Genomic DNA, 22,908 nt, shown 5'->3' with positions numbered 1-22,908 from the left:
TTGCAATGATCATGAGAACGGTGAGGAATCAGCCTAGAACTACACGGGAGGATCTTGTCAATGATCTCTAGGCGGCTGGGACCATAGTCACCAAGAAAACAATTGGTAACACACTACGCCGTGAAGGACTGAAATCCTGCAGCGCCCGCAAGGTCCCCCTGCTCAAGAAAGCACATATACAGGGCCATCTGAAGTTTGCCAATGAACATCTGAATGATTCAGAGAATAACTGGGTGAAAGTGTTGTGGTCAGATGAGACCAAAATGGAGCTCTTTGGCATCAACTCAACTCGCCGTGTTTGGAGGAGGAGGAATGCTGCCTATGACCCCAAGAACAACATCCCCACCGTCAAACATGGAGGTGGAAACATTATGCTTTGGGGGTGTTTTTCTGCTAAGGGGACAGGACAACTTCACCGCATCAAAGGGACGATGGACGGGGCCATGTACCATAAAATCTTGGGTGAGAACCTCCTTCCCTCAGCCAGGGCATTGAAAATGGGTCGTGGATGGGTATTCCAGCATGACAATGACCCAAAACACACGGCCAAGGCAACAAAAGAGTGGCTCAAGAAGAAGCACATTAAGGTCCTGGAGTGGCCTAGCCAGTCTCCAGACCTTAATCCCATAGAAAATCTGTGGAGGGAGCTGAAGGTTCCCAAACGTCAGCCTCGAAACCTTAATGACTTGGAGAAGATCTGCAAAGAGGAGTGGAACAAAATCCCTCCTGAGATGTGTGCAAACCTGGTGGCCAACTACAAGAAACGTCTGACCTCTGTGATTGCCAACAAGGGTTTTGCCACCAAGTACTAAGTCATGTTTTGCAGAGGGGTCAAATACTTATTTCCCTCATTAAAATGCAAATCCATTTATAACATTTTTGACATGCATTTTTCTGGATTTTTTAGTTGTTATCCTGTCTCTCACTGTTCAAATAAACCTACCATTAAAATGATAGACTGGTCATGTATTTGTCAGTGTGCAAACGTACAAAATCAGCAGGGGATCAAATACTTTTTTTTCCTCACTGTAAACAGTGGGAAGAACAAGTATTTGATACTTTTTTTTATTTTTTTATTTCACCTTTATTTAACCAGGTAAGCCAGTTGAGAACAGGTTCTCATTTACAACTGCGACCTGGCCAAGATAAAGCAAAGTAGTGCAATAAAGAAACAACACAGAGTTACATATGGGGTAAAAAACATAAAGTCAGAAATACAACAGAAAATATATATACAGTGTGTGCAAATGAAGCAAGTTATGGAGGTAAGGCAATAAATAGGCTATAGTGCAGAATAATTACAATAGTATTAACACTGGAATGCTAGATGTGCAAGAGATTATGTGCAAATAGAGATACTGGGGTGCAAAAGAGCAAAATAAATAACAATATAGGGATGAGGTAGTTGGGTGGGCTAATTTCAGATGGGCTGTGTACAGGTGCAGTGATCGGTAAGGTGCTCTGACAACTGATGCTTAAAGTTATTGAGGGAGATAAGAGTCTCCAGCTTCAGAGATTTTTGCAATTCGTTCCAGTCATTGGCAGCAGAGAACTGGAAGGAATGGCGGCCAAAGGAGGTGTTGGCTTTGGGAATGACCAGTGAGATATACCTGCTGGAGCGCAGACTACGGGTGGGTGCTGCTATGGTGACCAATGAGCTAAGATAAGGCGGGGATTTGCCTAGCAGTGATTTATAGATGGCCTGGAGCCAGTGGGTTTGACGACGAACATGTAGTGAGGACCAGCCAACAAGAGCGTACAGGTCACAGTGGTGGGTAGTGTATGGGGCTTTGGAGACAAAACGGATGGCACTGTGATAGACTACATCCAATTTGCTGAGTAGAGTGTTGGAGGCTATTTTGTAAATGACATCGCCGAAGTCAAGGATCGGTAGGATAGTCAGTTTTACGAGGGCATGTTTGGCAGCATGAGTGAAGGAGGCTTTGTTGCGAAATAGGAAGCCGATTCTAGATTTAACTTTGGATTGGAGATTCTTTATGTGAGTCTGGAAGTTGAGTTTACAGTCTAACCAGACACCTAGATATTTGTAGTTGTCCACATACTCTAGGTCAGACCCGTCGAGAGTGGTGATTCTAGTCGGGTGGGCGGGTGCCAGCAGCGTTCGATTGAAAAGCATGCATTTAGTTTTACTAGTGTTTAAGAGCAGTTGGAGGCTACTGAAGGATTGTTGTATGGCATTGAAGCTCGTTTGGAGGTTTGTTAACACAGTGTCCAATGAAGGGCCAGATGTATACAAAATGGTGTCGTCTGCGTAGAGGTGGATCTGAGAGTCACCAGCAGCAAGAGCGACATCATTGATATACACGGAGAAAAGTGTCGGCCCAAGAATTGAACCCTGTGGCACCCCCATAGAGACTGCCATAGGTCCAGACAACAGGCCCTCCGATTTGACACACTGAACTCTATCTGAGAAGTAGTTGGTGAACCAGGCGAGGCAGTCATTTGAGAAACCAAGGCTATTTAGTCTGCCAATAAGAATGCGGTGGTTGACAGAGTCGAAAGCCTTGGCCAGGTCGATGAAGACGGCTGCACAGTACTGTCTATTATCAATCGCGGTTATAATATCGTTTAGGACCTTGAGCGTGGCTGAAGTGCACCCGTGACCAGCTCGGAAACCGGATTGCATAGCGGAGAAGGTACGGTGGTATTCGAAATGGTCGATGATCTGTTTGTTAACTTGGCTTTCGAATATTTTCGAAAGGCAGGGCAGGATGGATATAGGTCTGTAGCAATTTGGATCTAGAGTGTCACCCCCTTTGAAGAGGGGGATGACCGCGGCAGCTTTCCAATCTCTGGGGATCTCAGACGTTATGAAAGAGAGGTTGAACAGACTACACTGCCGATTTTGCAGGTTTTCCTACTTACAAAGCATGTAGAGGTCTGTAATTTTTATCATAGGTACACTTCAACTTTGAGAGACGGAATCTAAAACAAAAATCCAGAAAATCACATTGTATGATTTTTAAGTAATTAATTTGCATTTTATTACATGACATAAGTATTTGATCACCTACCAACCAGTAAGAATTCCAGCTCTCACAGACCTGTTATTTTTTGTTTAAGAAGCCCTCCTGTTCTCCACTCATTACCTGTATGAACTGCACCTGTTTGAACTCGTTACCTGTATAAAAGACACCTGTCCACACACTCAATCAAACAGACTCCAACCTCTCCACAATGGCCAAGATCAGAGAGCTGTGTAAGGACATCAGGGATAAAATTGTAGACTTGCACAAGGCTGGGATGGGCTACAGGACAATAGGCAAGCAGCTTGGTGAGAAGGCAACAACTGTTGGCGCAATTATTAGAAAATGGAAGAAGTTCAAGATGACGGTCAATCACCCTCTGGGGCTCCATGCAAGATCTCACCTCGTGGGGCATCAATGATCATGAGGAAGGTGAGGGATCAGCCTAGAACTACACGGCAGGACCTGGTCAATGACCTGAAGAGAGCTAGGACCACAGTCTCAAAGAAAACCATTAGTAACACACTACGCCGTCATGGATTAAAATCCTGCAGCGCACGCAAGGTCCCCCTGCTCAAGCCAGCGCATGTCCAGGCCCGTCTGAAGTTTTCCAATGACCATCTGGATGATCCAGAGGAGGAATGGGAGAAGGTCATGTGGTCTAATGAGACAAAAATAGAGCATTTTGGTCTAAACTCCACTCGCCGTGTTTGGAGGAAGAAGAAGGATGAGTACAACCCCAAGAACACCATCCCAACCGTGAAGCATGGAGGTGGAAACATCATTCTTTGGGGATGCTTTTCTGCAAAGGGGACAGGACGACTGCACCGTATTGAGGGGAGGATGGATGGGGCCATGTATCGCGAGATCTTGGCCAACAACCTCCTTCCCTCAGTAAGAGCATTGAAGATGGGTTGTGGCTGGATCTTCCAGCATGACAACGACCCGAAACACACAGCCAGGGCAACTAAGGAGTGGCTCCGTAAGAAGCATCTCAAGGTCCTGGAGTGGCCTAGCCAGTCTCCAGACCTGAACCCAATAGAAAATCTTTGGAGGGAGCTGAAAGTCTGTATTGCCCAGCGACAGCCCCGAAACCTGAAGGATCTGGAGAAGGTCTGTATGGAGGAGTGGGCCAAAATCCCTGCTGCAGTGTGTGCAAACCTGGTTAAGACCTACAGGAAACATATGACCTCTGTAATTGCAAACAAAGGTTTCTGTACCAGATATTAAGTTCTGCTTTTCTGATGTGTCAAATACTTATGTCATGCAATAAAATGCAAATTAATTGCTTAAAAATCATACAATGTGATTTTCTGGATTTTTGTTTTAGATTCCGTCTCTCACAGTTGAAGTGTACCTATGATAAAAAATGACAGACCTCTACATGCTTTGTAAGTAGGAAAATCTGCAAAATCGGCAGTGTATCAAATACTTGTTCTCCCCACTGTATGTATATATTTTTTGCTACTGCTCGACTAAAGAAATATTGGTCGACCAACAGCCTATCGACCAAACAATCAACCAGTCGACTCAATGGGGTCAGCCCTAGATTAGCTATTTAGCAGCCTTGTTTAGCAGTCTTATGGCTTGGGGGTAGACGCTTTCCAGGGTCCTGTAGGTTCCAGACTTGGTGTACTGGTATCGCTTGCTGTGCGGTAGCAGAGAGATCAGTCTATGGCTTGGGTGGCTGGAGTCATTGACAATTTTTTTCGGCCTTCCTCTGACACTGCCTGGTATAGAGGTCGTGGATGGCAGGGAGCTTGGCCCCAGTGATGTACTGGGCCGTACTCACCACCCTCTTTAGCACCTTTCAGTCGGGTGCCTTGCAGTTGCTGTACCAAGCGGTGAAGCAGCCAGTCAAGATGCTCTCAATGGTTCAGCTGTAGAACATTTTGAGGATCTGAGGGCCCATGCCAAATCTTTTCGCCCTTCAGCAAACTTGATTGTGTTTTTGTCGTGCGTGGCCATGCAGTCGTGGGTGAACAGGGAGTTTGTGTCCCGCTCTTTGAAAGCGGCAGCTCTAGCCTTAAGCTCAGTGTGGATGTTGCCTGTAATCCATGGCTTCTGGTTGTGGTATGTACGTACGGTCACTGTAGAGACGACGTCGTCGATGCACTTATTAATGAAGCCGGTGACTGATGTGGTAAACTCCTCAAAGTTATCAGATGAATCCCGGAACATTTTCCAGTCTGTGCTAGCGAAACAGTCCTGTAGCTTAGCATCCGCTTCATCGGACCACTTCCGTATTGAGCGCGTCACTGGTACTTCCTATTTGAGTTTTTGCTTTTAAGGTGATAGGAGTGGAACCCGGTGTGGTCGTCTGCTGCAATAGTCCATTCGTGACAAGGACCGATGAGTTGTGTGTTCCGAGATGCCGTTCTGCACACCACTGTTGTACTGCACTGTTATTTGCCTGTTTGTGGCCCGCCTGTTAGCTTGCATGATTCTTGCCATTCTCCCTCGACCTCTCATCAACAAACTGTTTTCGCCCACAGGACTGCCGCAGTCTTTTTTGGTTTGTCACACCATTCTCGGTAAACCCTAGACACTGTCGTGCGTGAAAAGCCCAGGTGGTCGGCCGTTTCTGAGATACTGGAATCGGCGCGCCTGGCACCGACTATTATACCACGCTCAAAGTCGCTTAGGTCCCTCGTTTTGCCCATTCTTCTAACGTTCAATTCAAACGTAACTGAATGCCTTGATGCCTGTCTGCCTGCTTTATATAGCAAGCCATGTGACTCACTGTCTGTAGGAGCGAACCATTTTCGTGAACAGGATGGTGTACCTAAGAAACTGGCCGCTGAGTGTAAATATAGTTTTTTAAACATTGAAAGTATTACTCTGGCAAGGTCAAATTCTGTCATTCTGTTAGTCCCATTGCTTTATTAAGTAGCCCTAGTATCCATGACTGTTGCTCCTAGTGGGTTTTAAGAGGTGTTTCTGTGCACTGAAGAGAAGAGAGCTCCCTGGCACACTTACAGCAGAGACAAACCAGACGTAAACACTAGGTTACTACTGCTGTATTAGCCTGATATTATGTAGCATAGCAGGGGAAAGCTGAGACTATATCTTCACAACATTAGGTTTAGTCTACTATCAGAGATTGTCTTAAGATGTTTTTTAGGCTATATGAAAATGAAGTTATGCTACTTCTTCCTATTGTTTGTATTTAGTTTTGCTTAATGATATATAATAATGTGAGTCATCATTAGTCTTGCTGTGGTTGTTTATTATTGAAGTGAGCTTCATTCATTTGATGTCAATCTGCCTTTGTTTTCTTAGGATGTAGGCTAATAAGAGGTGATTGCAAACTTTTGCAGACATAGCCTAGTAGCCTAGAGTGAAGCACTCTGGAGTAGGGAGTCAGACAAAGGAATAGGCCGCTTTTATTTGAGAATGAGAGAAGTAAGGAGTGGGTATTCTTGTTATCCTGGGGCTGATTTATTTCTAAGGCAGTGAGTGCAGCTCTAGAAGATTATTGTACTCACTGTATGCAGCCTTGAGCCTATAGTAGCATTAGTGGATGGATCCCAAATGACACCCTTTTCCCTCACATAGTGCACTTATTTTGACCAGTTCATAGATCTTTGATCGATAGATCCCCAGTCCTTAACGATTACAAGCATACCCTTAACATAATGCAGCCACCACTGTGCTTGAAAATATGGGTTGTGGTACTCAATAATGTGTTGTATTGGATTTGCCCCAAACATATCACTTTGTATTTAGGACAAAAAATTAATTGCTTTGCCACATTCTTTACAGTATTACTTTAGTGCCTTGTTGCAAACAGTATGTTTTGGAATATTTGTATTCTGTACAGGCAAGTGTTGCACGATATATCGGTACCACGGTAATATTAAGGTACCAAAACATCATGATACTTATGATAACATTTTAGAATACAATAGTACAGTTTCAGATGATACTACCAAATGTTTCGTCCCTACTGATCTAAAGAACCCTCTGACGCCTGTTTATAAAATTCAGTTAAATTAGTTAAGCAACAGCAGCTAGTCTCTTGTATGCGCTGGTCCAATAATGTCCACTTTACTTTCATGCGCATAGCACGTGTGGCACCAGTAATCAGCCAGCCGCATCCCCTTCCAGACGTCACTCACTTCTATCCGTCCACGCTTCCTGCTCCCCTATTAATCCATCAGTTTTTAAAATATAATTTAGCCGTGATAGCGAGCGGGGATGCAGACCCTGATCAGTCTTCTGTTGTTACATTTGTACTTTTGGTACATTGGAGCAGCGCACAGAGTGAGCAAAGTTGATACATTGACCTGATATAACCAAGAGCACAGGCCAGGCTGAGAAGGCTTTGGAAGTTCGCTGTCACGCAGCAGTGCCAGAGAGAGAGAAAAAACAGCTTCGCGACAGGCATGCGTACTTTATAGCAAAGAAAACGGCTTGTCTCCAGCTCAAATGGTTAAGAAAATATGACCCATACAACCGGAGCGACCTTATTTCCTTCCTGTGCGATTTCATGCGCATTTGATATAATTTCACAAACCATGTCGCGGGCCGTTTTAAACTAATACCGGGCGGCTAATTATTGGTTTGATAACAAACAACGTCGTTCAGTCATGTCACCTAGCTAGCTAACAACCTGGTAACTGGACAGTAGGTCTAGGAAAATTTGATTGGCACTGGAAGAAAGGAAAAGGGTCTGCTACTAATGAGATGTGCTTCAAAGGTAGGATTCATATAGGCCTAATGTAAGCCTAAACTCTATCAAAAAAATATCTCTTTCAGGTACTCCTAACATACTGTTTGGTGCCTAACGTTTTTAAAGTTGGGAACAGTGTGTGTATGTTTGTGGGATAGAGTGGTACTGTTATGTGTGCTTATGTGAGAGGGGGAGACAGAGAGAGTGTGTGAAGGAGGGTGTGTGTGTTACAACTGAAGAGTAATGAAGGTTTCATGCAGTGTTTTCCCCATACTGCCATGCAAATCATTATGCATGTAACTGAGTGTACAAAACATTAGGAACACCTGCTTTCATTTGGCAACATACCACACATTTGGCCTGTAGTTTATGTGTGTTAATTATTTAACAACATGGTGTAATGTCATGTGTGTGCCCATTTTATTGTAAAAATATAATAAGCTCTGCATTATTTATTTTTTAGGTGACATTGGAGAAGGTGCTGGGGATCACAGCATTTGGGAACCGTGCTTTGGCCTGCGACCCTCGCTCTGGACTAGTGGCCTACCCAGCTGGGTGAGTGACCCGGCGAACACCCGTTACACACCCAACAACTGCACCTAATTTGTGGAGAAATCCACAGAAATATGTGACAATGAATGAGTAGTAGTACAGTAAATAGGTTTACTGTGTATGCCTAGTCCTGCACCTTGTTTAACTTCCCACATCTTGTCATTCTGCTACTTGTTTATTCAACTTCAATGCAATGTTTGCTTGTTTCTCTTTTGATTCATTCCATGTCAGTTCAGCAAGCCATGACACCCACCATATCAGATAGTTTTGAAATTGTTTCTGTAGTTAGAAACATAAGATTGGCATTCCTGAAACATTATTTTCTTAAACTTACATTTTATCTCTGAGAAATTAAGCTAATATTAATTGCATCGATTGCATTTTAATTTATAGGATTCAGTAAATATAGTACCCAACATCCGATTTGGACCAAACATCTTCCTACAAATGAGTAAGAAATTATGAATCGCAAAATAAATTCTGAAGCCACCCCATGCCAACCCCACCCCAACAACCAGTATACAGTATCAGTTCTCTGTTTGACAATTAGTATGAAGCTGCGGCTTGCAGTATAGCTTCTCCATACTATGTAATGTATTCCCTGTGAATCTGGTGTTTTTTTTCTTCCTGTTAAAATAAATTAGTCATTGAAGTCACTTGCATTATTTACCATCAAGTAGTGTGAAAGTACCAGGTTTTGACCACTAGATTCCGCTGTTCCTGCTATACCGCCACACTCTTTTATACATTTAGCTGGTTTCTTGTGTTTATTAAATAGATCACAACATTTCCTTTGCAACTTTGTAGAAAACCAGTAGATTTGGCTCATGATGAAAATTAATTTGGGGGGTCATCCTCACAATTCAAGCCAGTCCATGAAAATAAACCAGTTTGTCCTTCTTTATGCTTAATCAGGGTCCAGGAAACGGACCCTTTGTGTGTGGTTTATTCCCTTCAAAGAAAGGTCTGGATTAGTTACTCAGGGTTTTTTTCTGCATATAAAAGTATTGGGCAGGCCGCCTAAGTGTTTTTTTTCAGGCTGTCTATGTCCAAACAGTAAAAAATTAATATACACTGAACATAAATATAAAAGCAAGATGTAAAGTGTTGGTCCCATGTTTCATGAGCTGAAATAAATGATCCCAGAAATTATCCATGTGCACAAAAGCTTATTTATCTCAAATTTGGTGCACAGATTTGTTTACGTCCCTGTTAGTGAGCATTTCTCCTTTGCCAAGATAAGACATCCACCTGACAGGTGTGGCATATCAAGAAGTTGATTAATCAGCTTGATCATTAAGCAGGTGCACCTTGTGCTCGGGACAATAAAAGGCCACTCTAAACTGTGCAGTTGTGTTACACAACACAATGCCACAGATGTCGCAAGTTTTGAGGGAGCGTGCAATTGGCATGCTGACTGCAGGAATGTCTACCAGAGCAGTTGCCAGACAATTTAATTTTCATTTCTCTACCATAAACTGCCTCCAACGCCATTTTAAAGAATTTGGCAGTAAGTCCAACCAGCCTCAACCACAGACCACGTGCATGGCGTCATGTGGGCGAGCGGTTTGCTGATGTCAACATTGTGAACAGAGTGCCCCATGGTGGCAGTGGGGTTATGGTATGGGCAGGCATAACCTACGGACAATGAACACAATTGCATTTTATCGATGGCAATTTGAATGCGCAGTGATACCGTGACGAGATCCTGAGGCCCATTGTCGTGCCATTCATCCTCCGCCATCACCTCATGTTTGAGCATGAAAATATAAACAATTCCTGAAAGCTGAAAATGTCCCAGTTCTTTCATGGCCTGCATACTTACCAGACATGTCACCCATTGAGCATGTTTGGGATGCTCTGGATCAACGTGTACAACAGCGTGTTCCAGTTCCCGGCAATATCCAGCAACTTCGCACAGCCATTGAAGAGGAGTGGGACAACATTCCACAGGCCACAATCGCATAGAGTTGATCAGGCTGTTGAAGGAGATGTGTCGTGCCGCATGAGGCAAATGGTGGTCACACCAAACACTGACTGATTTTCTGATCCACGCCCCTACCTTTTTTTAAAGGGATCTGTGACCAACAGTTGATAATCTGTATTCCCAGTCATGTGAAATCAATAGATTAGGGCCTAATTAATTTATTTCAATTGACTGATTTTCTTACAGAACTGTAACTCAGTAAAGTCTTTGAAATAGTTGCACATTGCGTTTATATTTCAATTCAGTGTACTGTGTGTGTGTATATATATGCATACATACATACATACGTACATACAGTGCCTTGCAAAAGTATTCATCCCCCTTGGTGTTTTTACTATTTTGTTGCATTGCAACCTGTAATTTAAATTGATTTTTATTTGGATTTCATGTAATGGACATACACAAAATAGTCCAAATTGGTGAAGTGTAATGAAAAAAATTCAATAACGGAAAAGTGGTGCGTGCATATTTATTCACCCCCTTTGCTATGAAGCCCCTAAATATGATCTGGTGCAACCAATTACCTTCAGAAGTCACACAATTAGTTAAATAAAGTCCACCTGTGTGCCACATGATCTCAGTATATATATATATATATATATATACACCTGTTCTGAAAGGCCCCAGAGTCTGCAACACCACTAAGCAAGTGGCACCACCAAGCAAGCGACACCATGAAGACCAAGGAGCTCTCCAAACAGGTCAGGGACAAAGTTGTGGAAAATAAAAAATATCAGAAACTTTGAACATCCCACGGAGAACCATTAAATCCATTATTTAAAAAATGGAAAGAATATGGCACCACAACAAACCTGCCAAGAGAGGGCCGCCCACCAAAACTCACGGACCAGGCAAGGAGGGCATTAATCAGAGGCAAAAAAGAGACAGAAGATAACCCTGAAGGAGCTAAAAAGCTCCACAGTGGATATTAGAGTATCTGTCCATAGGACCACTAAGTCGTACACTCCACAGAGCTGGGCTTTACAGAAGAGTGGCCAGAAAAAAGCCATTGCTTAAAGAAAAAAATAAGCAAACACGTTTGGTGTTCGTCAAAAGACATGTGGGAGACTCCCCAAACATATGGAAGAAGGTATTCCGGTCAGATGAGACTAAAATTGAGCTTTTTGGCCATCAAGGAAAACGCTATGTCTGGCGCAAACCCAACACCTCTCATCACCCCGAGAACACCATCCCCACAGTGAAGCATGGTGGTGGCAGCATCATGCTGTGGGGAAGTTTTTCATCGTCAGGGACTGGGAAACTGGACATAATTGAAGGAATGATGGATGGCGCTAAATACAGGGAAATTCTTGAGGGAAACCTGTTTCAGTCTTCCAGAGAGACTGGGACGGAGGTTCACCTTCCAGCAGGACAATGACCCTAAGCATACTGCTAAAGCAATACTCGAGTGGTTTAAGGGGAAACATTTAAATGTCTTGGAATTTCCTAGTGAAAGCCCAGACCTCAATCAATTGAGAATATGTGGTATGACTTAAAGATTGCTGTACAACAGCGGAACCCATCCAACTTGAAGGAGCTGGGGCAGTTTTGCCTTGAGGAATGGACAAAAATCCCAGTGGCTAGATGTGCCAAGCTTATAGATACATACCCCAAGAGACTTGCAGCTGTAAATGCTGCAAAAGGTGGCTCTACAAAGTATTTACTTTGGGGGGGGGGGAATATATATTTTGCATCTTCAAAGTGGTAGGCATGTTGTGTAAATCAAATGATACAAACCCCCAAAAAATCAATTTTAATTCCAGTTTAAAAGGCAACAAAACAGGAAAAATGACAAAGGAATGAATACTTTCGCAAGCCAATGTAAGTACGTACGTACGTACACAGTGCATTCAGAAAATATTCAGACCCCTTGACTTAAAAAAACCCAAAAGTTATGTTACAGCCTTATTTTTAAATGGATTAAATAGTTTTTTCCCCCTCATCAGTCTACACACAATAAATCTTACATTTACGTCATTTAGCAGACACTCTTATCCAGAGCGACTTACAGTTAGTGAGTGCATACATTTTTATTTTTTATACTGGAACCGAACCCACAACCCTGGCGTTGCAAATGCCATGCTCTACCAACTGAGCTACATCCCTGCCGGCCATTCCCTCCCCTACCCTGGACGACGCTGGGCCAATTGTGCGCCGCCCCATGGGTCTCCCGGTCGCGGCCGGCTACGACAGAGCCTGGATTCGAACAAGGATCTCTAGTGGCACAGCTAGTGCTGCGATGCAGTGCCTTAGACCACTGCGCCACTCGGGAGTCTTCTTAGGTATGACGCTACAAGCTTGGCACACCTGTATTTGAGGAGTTTCTCCCTTTCTTCTCTGCAGATCATCTCAAGCTCTGTCAGGTTGGATTGGGAGCGTCGCTGCACAGCTATTTTCAGGTCTCTCCAGAGATGTTAGATCGGGTTCAAGTCCGGGCTCTGGCTGGGCCACTCAAGGACATTCAGAGACTTGTCCCAAAGCCACTCCTGTGTGTCTTGGCTGTGTGCTTAGGGTCGTTGTCCTGTTGGAAGGTGAAACTTCATCCATGTCTGTGGTCCTGTCTGAGGTCTTTGCCTCGATCCTGACAAGACTCCCAGTCCCTGCCTTTGAAAACATCCCCACACATGATGGTGTCACCACCATGCTTCACCGTAGCTATGGTGCCAGCTTTCCTCCAGACATGACGCTTGGCATTCAGGCAAAATAGTTGAATCTTGGTTTCATCAGACCAGATAATCTTGTTTCTCATTGTCTGGGAGTCTTTAGGTGCCTTTTGGCAAACTCCAAGCGGGCTGTCATGTGCCTTTTACTGAGGAGTGGCTTCTGTCTGGCCACTCTACCATAAAGGCCTGATTGGGGGACTGCTGCAGATATGGTTGTCCTTCTGGAAGGTTCTCCCATCACCACAGAGCAACTCTGAAGCTCTGAGTGATTATCTGGTTTTTGGTCACCTCCCTGACCAAGGCCCTTCTCTCCCAACTGCTCAGTTTGGCCGGAAGGCCAGGTCTAGGAAGAGTATTGGTGGTTCCAAACTTCTTCCAATTAAGAATGATGGAGGCCACTTTGTTCTTGGGGACCTTCAATGCTGCAGAAATGTTTAGGTACCCTTCCCCAGATCTGTGCTTCGACACAATCCTGTCTTGGACCTGTACGGACAATTCCTTCGACCTCATGGCTTGGTTTTTGCTCTGACATGCACTGTCAACTGTGGGACCTTATATAGACAGGTGTGTGCCTTTCCAAATCATGTCCAATCAATTGAATTTACCACAGGTGGACTCCAATCAAGTTGTAGATACATCTTAAGGATGATTAATGGAAACAGGATGCACCTGAGCTCAATTTCGAGTCTCATAGCAAAGGGTCTGAATATTTATGTAACTAAGGTATAAAAAAAAGTATATATTATAAATGTGCAAACATTTCTAAAAACCTGTTTCCGCTTTGTCGTTGTGGGATATTGTGTGTAGAGTTATGAAATATTTGGATTTATTTAATCCATTTTAGAATAAAGCTGTAACGTAACAAAATGTGGAAAAAGTCATGGGGTCTGAATACCGACTCCCGAATGCACTGTATGTATGTATGTATGTATGTATGTACAGTGGGGAAAAAAAGTATTTAGTCAGCCACCAATTGTGCAAGTTCTCCCACTTAAAAAGATGAGAGAGGCCTGTAATTTTCATCATAGGTACACGTCAACTATGACAGACAAATTGAGGAAAGAAAATCCTGAAAATCACATTGTAGGATTTTTTATTAATTTATTTCTAATTTATGGTGGAAAATAAGTATTTGGTCACCTACAAACAAGCAAGATTTCTGGCTCTCACAGACCTGTAACTTCTTCTTTAAGAGGCTCCTCTGTCCTCCACTCATTACCTGTATTAATGGCACCTGTTTGAACTTGTTATCAGTATAAAAGACACCTGTCCACAACCTCAAACAGTCACACTCCAAACTCCACTATGGCCAAGACCAAAGAGCTGTCAAAGGACACCAGAAACAAAATTGTAGACCTGCACCAGGCTGGGAAGACTGAATCTGCAATAGGTAAGCAGCTTGGTTTGAAGAAATCAACTGTGGGAGCAATTATTAGGAAATGGAAGACATACAAGACCACTGATAATCTCCCTCGATCTGGGGCTCCACGCAAGATCTCACCCCGTCGGGTCAAAATGATCACAAGAACGGTGAGCAAAAATCCCAGAACCACACGGGGGGACCTAGTGAATGACCTGTAGAGAGCTGGGACCAAAGTAACAAAGCCTACCATCAGTAACACACTACGCCGCCAGGGACTCAAATCCTGCAGTGCCAGACGTGTCCCCCTGCTTAAGCCAGTACATGTCCAGGCCCGTCTGAAGTTTGCTAGAGTGCATTTGGATGATCCAGAAGAGGACCAGGAGAATGTCATATGGTCAGATGAAACCAAAATAGAACTTTTTGGTAAAAACTCAACTCGTCGTGTTTGGAGGACAAAGAATGCTGAGTTGCATCCAAAGAACACCATACCTACTGTGAAGCATGGGGGTGGAAACATCATGCTTTGGGGCTGTTTTTCTGCAAAGGGACCAGGACGACTGATCCGTGTAAAGGAAAGAATGAATGGGGCCATGTTTCGTGAGATTTTGAGTGAAAACCTCCTTCCATCAGCAAGGGCATTGAAGATGAAACGTGGCTGGGTCTTTCAGCATGACAATGATCCCAAACACACCGCCCGGGCAACGAAGGAGTGGCTTCATAAGAAGCATTTCAAGGTCCTGGAGTGGCCTAGCCAGTCTCCAGATCTCAACCCCATAGAAAATCTTTGGAGGGAGTTGAAAGTCCATGTTGCCCAGCGACAGCCCCAAAACATCACTGCTCTAGAGGAGATCTGCATGGAGGAATGGGCCAAAATACCAGCAACAGTGTGTGAAAACCTTGTGAAGACTTACAGAAAACGTTTGACCTGTGTCATTGCCAACAAAGGGTATATAACAAAGTATTGAGAAACTTTTGTTATTGACCAAATACTTATTTTCCACCATAATTTGCAAATAAATTCATAACAAATCCTACAATGTGATTTTCTGGATTTTTTTTTCTCATTTTGCCTGTCATAGTTGACGTGAACCTATGATGAAAATTACAGGCCTCTCTCATCTTTTTAAGTGGGAGAACTTGCACAATTGGTGGCTGACTAAATACTTTTTTCCCCCACTGTATGTATGTATACTCATTCAAGGGTTTTTCTTTATTTTTACTATTTTTTACATTGTAGAAATGACACGTAATCATGTAGTAACCAAAAAAGTGTTGAACAAATCAAAATATATGTTATATTTGAGATTCTTCAAATAGCCACCGTTTGCCTTGATGACAGCTTTGCACACTGTTGGCATTCTCTCAACCAGCTTCATGAGGTAGTCACCTGGAATGCATTTCAAATAACAGGTGTGCCTTGTTAAATTGTGGAATTTATTTCCTTCTTAATGCATTTGAGCCAATCAGTTGTGTTGTGTCAAGGTAGGGTGAGGAAGGAATCAGCCCAGAACTACAGAACGGTGAGGAATCAGCCCAGAACTACACAGGAGGATCTTGTTAATGATCACAAGGCATCTGGGACCATAGTCACCAAGAAAACAATTGGTAACACACTACGCCGTGAAGGACTGAAATCCTGCAGCGCCAGCAAGGTCCCCCTGCTCAAGAAAGCACATATACAGGGCCGTCTGAAGTTTGCCAATGAACATCTGAATGATTCAGAGGAGAACTGGGTGAAAGTGTTGTGGTCAGATGAGAGACAAATCGATCTCTTTGGCATCAACTCAACTCGCCGTGCTTGGAGGAGGAGGAGGAATGCTGCCTATGACCCCAAGAACACCATCCCCCCCGTCAAACATGGAGGTGGAAACATTATGCTTTGGGGGTGATTTTCTGCTAAGAGAACAGGACAACTTCACCGCATCAAAGGGGATGATGGACGGGGCCATGTACCGTCAAATCTTGGGTGAGAACCTCCTTCCCTCAGCCAGGGCATTGAAAATGGGTCGTGGATGGGTATTCCAGCATGACAATGACCCAAAACACATGGCCAAGTCAACAAAGGAGTGGCTCAAGAAGAAGCACATTAAGGTCCTGGAGTGGCCTAGCCAGTCTCCAGACCTTAATCCCATAGAAAATTTGTGGAGGTAGCTGAAGGTTAGAGTTGCCTAACATCAGCCTTGAAACCTTAATGACTTGGAGAAGATCTGCGAAGAGGAGTGGGACAAAATCCCTCCTGAGATGTGTGCAAACCTGGTGGCCAACTACAATAAACTTCTGACCTCTGTGATTGCCAACAAGGGTTTTGCCACCAAGTACTAAGTCATGTTTTGCAGAGGGGTCAAAATGCAAATCAATTTATAAAATTTTTGACATGCGTTTTTCTGGATTTTTGTTGTTGTCATTCTGTCTCTCACTGTTCAAATATACCTACCATTAAAATTATAGACTGATCATGTCTTTGTTAGTGGGCAAACATACAAAATCAGCAGGGGATCAAATACTTTTTTTCCCTCACTGTAGCGGTTTGTCAGGACCTTCATGAAATGGGTTTCCATGGCCAAACCTCCGCACACAAGCCTAAGATCTGCACAGACCTGCACAGAGCCCTGACCTCAACCCCATCGAACACCTTTGGGATGAATTGGAACGCCGACTGCGAGCCAGGCCTAATTGCCCAACATCAGTGCCCGACCTCCCTAATGCTCTTGTGGCTGAATGGAAGCAAGTCCCCGCAGCAATTTTCTAATATCTAGTGGAAAGCCTTCCCAGAAGAGTGGAGGCTGTTATAGCAGCAAAGGGGGGACCACCTCCATATTAATGCCCATGATTATGGAATGAGATGTTCGACGGGCAGGTGTCCACGGGGGGCCAGTATGAAAATGTATGCACTCACTAACTGTGTCTCTCTGGATAAGAGCATCTGCTAAATGACTAAAATGAAAATGTGTGTGTGTGTGTGTGTGTGTGTAAAATAATTATTTTCAGGATGGATAAACTTTTCAGTGTAAACCTAAATAACTGAAACCAGATATAAAATATGTAGAAAATATAATGGCTATATAATTTTTAAATAAGATCATCTTTGAGAACTACAAATCACTAAAATTAAAGCTAGACAGTCATGGCATGGTGCCCCCATTGATTTTGTTATAATGTTTGAGTCACTCAGATGGTGTAAGCCATGGCAAAATGTGTAGAATTGCAGGAAATTAGCTAACAAAAAAAATTCTCTGCCACATGTCAATGTGTAGAATTGCAAGAAATGAGCTTTAAAACAGCTACATTTTGTCACTGGCCGACATGAGGGCTTCTAAACTGTTCAGTTGGTGATTGCATCATTGGCCATGCCCCCGCCACGCCCACCACATAAGCCCCATTTTGAGTTACTGTTAGACCATTCCTGGTGAACAAGCAAACTATTAGGCCACAGTAGTTCTAATGGTTTCAATGTTATGGTCTTCAATGGTAAAAGTCCCAAACACACACTGTATAGTATTTTGCAATTGGTGTTGTTGGGTTTAATGGTACATGTCACTAATCACAATACATATAGAGCTGTTTCCTGATAATGTTATTGAAAAACCATAAGACTGACATGCAATTCATTATTTTATTAGGGTTGTCACAACATTTTAGACCCTAGCCCATTTCTCCATCAAAGTTTTGGGCTTGTAGGATAAGTTTTCATATGAAGATCGCGTAGCGATAGCCCTCTCAGAGAGTTTGGTTGAAGCATTAGGTTGCTAAGAGAAGTCAAACTGAATTGCTTTCAAGGAGGACTGGCTTGAATTGAGGATGACCACAATTTATTTTCATAATGAGCCAAATCTATTGGTTTAGAACCCAAAGTTGCAAAGGAAATGTGGTGATCTATTTAGTGAACACAAGAGACCAGGAAAATGGATAAGAATGTGGCGTTATAGCAAGAACAGTGGCATCTAGTGGTCAAAACCTGTTACTTTCACAGGACTTTATGGTAAATAATGCAAGCGACTTTAATTACTAATTTCTCAGAACAGTGGGGAAAAACCATCACCAGATTCACAGGGAATACATTACATATGGAGAAGCTATACTTCAAGCCACAGCTTCATACTGCTTTTCAAACAGAGAACTGATACTGTATACTGGTTGTTGGGGTGGGATTGGTGTGGGGGTCCATGGGTGGCTTTTGATTTTTTTGGGGGGGACTCCTTTAACGCAGACGCTGGGAGATGAGAAGCAAGTACAGGGTGAGGGTTTAATAATAAATAAATAGAACAAAACAAGAACCGTGTCTGGACATGAGAAACATAACATCAATGCTGACTGAGGAATGAACCTGAGGGAGTGACAGATATAGGGGAGGTAATCAATGACGTGATGGAGTCCAGGTGAGTCCCATAATTAAGCGCAAGTGCTCATAACGATGGTGGCAGGTGTGTGTAATGATGAGTGAACTGGTGACCTAGAGCAGCGGAGAGGGGGAGCGGGAGTAGACGTGACAATTCCTCATGTCTTACTCATTGGTAGGAAGAAGTTTGGTCCAAATCAGATTTTGGGTACTATATTTCTTGAACATTATCTGAATCTTATAAATGAAAATGGCCAATTTGGGCGCAATCAATTAGCTTAATTTCTCAGAAATAAAATTATATTTAAACAAAATAATGTTTCAGGAATACTAAACGTATCTGTTAATAACTTCAGAAACAATTTCAGAACAATCTGAGAAGGTGGATGTCGAAATCCACTTTTTTGTGCTTTTTCAGGTGGAACGACCATTTTACCATTGCTTGAATGAAAAGTCCTTGTAGAAAAATGTGAAGCATATGAGTGGAGCCCATGTGGGATCTGTCCAGTACAGAACTGGCTAGATAGACTGAGGCAGAACACCATTGAGCTTGGAATTTAATACAGTTCAGAACTCTAGACGATTTAGTGAGTTAGTGGAGTGCGAAAGGTGGAGAGATGGAGGAAAGTCATTTCTCAGCAGTGATAAGCAACTGTGTGTATTGTATTCATCAGGGGAAAGATATCTTGCGGTATATGAACACAGAAGAGCTGTGTCATGAGGAGCCGTTTTAGTCACAAAGCTCGAGACTTTCTGGGAAAGTACTCGCTACAAGGTTTGAGAGGCAGTATGCCATTCAGGGTACTGCTATACCTGAGATTTTAGCCATGGTTCAAATATTCAGTAGACTGCTTGATGCTTTCCTTCTATTACTATAGTCACACTGTAGTGTATCACTTGAATAACATGTAATGTAATTTTCCTCCAAAGGGGCTAAATATTCAGGGATGATAGGCCCTAAATTGCGTTAGCTAGACCTTTAACTCAGTTCAGTATCCCCATCCGAGGTTTCTCTGCAATACTACAGATCTTGTAATTGTCAACTAAATTGCTGAGTAGGCCCATGTGCAGCCAACTGCCAACAACAGCGGCTATTGCTCCATATAGTGCCTCCAGCCTTGAAAGTGCTGTGTAGACTTAAGTAGATTTAGAACATTTGTTTTCTGTATGCATGCAGTAAGACCCTCACATTCATATTCAATACAAAAGCCTGGTTCCGATCTCTCCAAGGGTTCTGGTGTTGTTCATTAGGTGCAAAATCTCATGAAATACAGAAATATTTCATTTACATAAGTATTCACACCCTTGAATCGATTCATGTTAGAATCACCTTTGGCAGCGATTACAGCCTCAAATCCTTCTGGGTAAGTCTCTAAGGCTATGTGCACCTGGATTGTACAATATTTGCCCATTATTATTTTCAAAATCCTTCACGCGTAGTCAAATTGATTGTTGACCATTGCTAGACAACCATCTTCAAGTCTAGCTATAGATTTTCAAAAATATTTAAGTCAAAACTGTAACTTTCTACTCAGGAACATTCACTGTCTTCTTGGTAAGCAACTCCAGTGTAGATTTGGCCTTGTGTTTTAGGTTGTTGTCCTGCTGATCTCCCAGACTGGTGGAAAGCAGACAGAACCAAGTTTTCCTCTAGGATTTTGCCTGGGCTTAGCTCCATTTTGTTTGTTTTTTTATCCTGAAAAACTCCTCAGTCCTTAACGATTACAAGCATACCCATAACATGATGCAGCCACCACTATGCTTGAAAATATGGAGAGTAGTACTCAGTAATGTGTTGTATTAGATTTACCTCAAACATAACAGTTTTTATTCAGGACAAAAATGTAATTGCTTTGCCACATTTTTTGCAGTATTACTTTAGTGTCTTGTTGCAAACAGGATGCATGTTTTGGAATATCTGTATTCTGTACAAGCTTCCTTATTTTCACTCTGTCAATTAGGTTAGTATTGTGGAGTAACTACAATGTTGTTGATCCATCTTCAGTTTTCTCCTATTACAGCCGCTAAACTCTGTAACTATTTTAAAGTCACTATTGATCTCATAGTGAAATCCCTGAGCGGTTTCCTTCCTCTCCGGCAACTGAGTTAGGAAGAACGCCTGTCTTTGTAGTGACTGGGTGTATAGATACAGTTGAAGTCGGAAGTTTACATACACTTAGGTTGGAGTCATTTAAAACTAGATTTTCAACCACTCCACAAATGTCTTGTTAACAAACTATAGTTTTGGCAAGTCGGTTAGGACATTTACTTTGTGCATGACACAAGTAATTTTTCTAACAGTTGTTTACAGACAGATTATTTCACTTATAAGTCACTGTATCTCAATTCCAGTGGGTCAGAATTTACATACACTAAGTTGACTGTGTCTTTAAACAGCTTGGAAAATTCCAGAAAATGATGTCATGGCTTTAGAAGTGTCTGATAGGCTAATTGACATCATTTGAGTCAATTGGAGGTGTACCTGTGGATGTATTTCAAGGCCTACCTTCAAACTCAGTGCCTCTTTGATTGACATCATGGGAAAATCAAAATAAATCAGCCAAGGTCTCAGGAAAAAAAAGTGTAGACCTCCACAAGTCTGGTTCATCCTTGGGAGCAATTTCCAAACGCCTGAAGGTACCACGTTCATCTGTACAAACAAGTATGCAAGTATATACCCCATGGGACCATGCAGCCGTCATACTGCTCAGGAAGGAGACGCGTTCTGTCTCCTAGAGATGAACATACTTTGGTGCGAAAAGTGCAAATCAATCCCAGAACAACAGCAAAGGACCTTGTGAAGGTGCTGGAGGAAACGGGTACAAAAGTATATACATCCACAGTAAAACGAGTTCTATATCGACATAACCTGAAAGGCTGCTCAGCAAGGAAGAAGCCACTGCTCCAAAACCGCCATAAAAAAGCCAGGCTACAGTTTGCAACTGCACATGGGGACAAAGATTGTACTTTTTGGAGAAATGTCCTCTGGTCTGATGAAACAAAAATAAAAAACTGTTTGGCCATAATGACAATCGTTATGTTTGGAGGAAAAAGGGGGTCGCTTGCAAGCCGACGAACACCATCCCAAACGTGTAGCACGGGGGTGGCAGCATCATGCTGTGGGGGTGCTTTGCTGCAGGAGGGACTGGTGCACAAAATAGATGGCGTCGTGAGGAAGGAAAATTATGTGGATATATTGAAGCAACATCTCAAGCCATCAGTCAGGAAGTTAAAGCTTGGTCGCAAATGGGTCTTCCAAATGGACAATGACCCCAAGCATATTTCCAAAATTGTGCCAAAATGCTTAAGGACAACAAAATCAAGGTATTGGAGTGGCCATCACAAAGCCCTGACCTCAATCCTATAGAAAATGTGTGGGCAGAACTGAAAAAGCGTGTGCGAGCAAGAAGGCCTACAAACCTGACTCAGTTACACCAGCTCTGTCAGGAGGAATGGGCCAAAATTCACCCAACGTATTGTGGGAAGCTTGTGGAAGGCTACCCGACACGTTTGACCCAAGTTAAATAATTTAAAGGCAATGCTTTCAAATACTAATTGAGTGTATGTAAACTTCTGACCCACTGGGAATGTGATGAAAGAAACAAAAGCTGAAATAAATCATTCTTTACTATTATTCTGACATTTCACATTCTTAAAATAAAGTGGTGGTCCTAACTAACCTAAGACAGGGATTTTTTACTAGGATTAAATGTCAGGAATTGTGAAAAACTGAGTAAAAATGTATTTGGCTAAGGTGTATGTAAACTTCTGACTTCAACTGTACACCATCCAAAGTGTAATTAATAACTTCACCATGCTCAAAGGGATATTAAATGTCAGATTCTAACAATAGGTGCCCTTCTTTGCGAGGCATTGGAAATGTTAAACACTATTTATTGCACACAGTCCATGCAACTTATTATGTGACCTGGTAAGCACATTTTTACTCCTGAACTTATTTAGGCTTGCCATAACAAAGGGGTTGAATACTTATTGACTCAAGACATTTCAGCTTTTCATTTTTAATTAATCTGTAAAAATAAAATAAAAAATTAAAGATCATTCCACTTTGACATTATGGGATATAATTGTGTGTACAGTCATGGTCAAAATGTTTGAGAATGACACAAATACTAATTTTCACAAAGTCTGCTGCCTCAGTTTTGATGATGGCAATTTGCATATACTCCAGAATGTCATGAAGAGTGATCAGATGAATTGCAATTAATTGCAAAGTCCCGCTTTGCCATGAAAATGAACTTAATCCCCCAAAAAACATTTCCACTGCATTTCAGCCCTGCCACAAAAGGACCAGCTGCCATCATGTCAGTGATTCTCTCGTTAA

At 42.6% G+C, this 22,908-nt stretch overlaps 1 protein-coding gene across 1 annotated transcript in view; it reads left to right on the top strand.

Annotated features, from left to right (window-relative positions):
* Positions 1-22,908, top strand: part of LOC311145913 (mitogen-activated protein kinase-binding protein 1-like) — an 81,545-nt gene that overhangs the window by 8,715 nt on the left and 49,922 nt on the right. The window contains exon 2 of the mRNA XM_084182295.1: positions 8,126-8,217. Coding sequence (XP_084038421.1) covers positions 8,126-8,217 — 92 coding nt within the window. The remainder of the gene's footprint in view (positions 1-8,125; positions 8,218-22,908) is intronic.

This window comes from Coregonus lavaretus (assembly GCF_964263955.1).
Source record: "Coregonus lavaretus genome assembly, chromosome: 18".
In the NCBI taxonomy this organism is placed as follows: domain Eukaryota; kingdom Metazoa; phylum Chordata; class Actinopteri; order Salmoniformes; family Salmonidae; genus Coregonus; species Coregonus lavaretus.
Note: the sequence above shows the minus strand (reverse complement) of the source record. Positions and strands in the feature narration are given on the sequence as shown.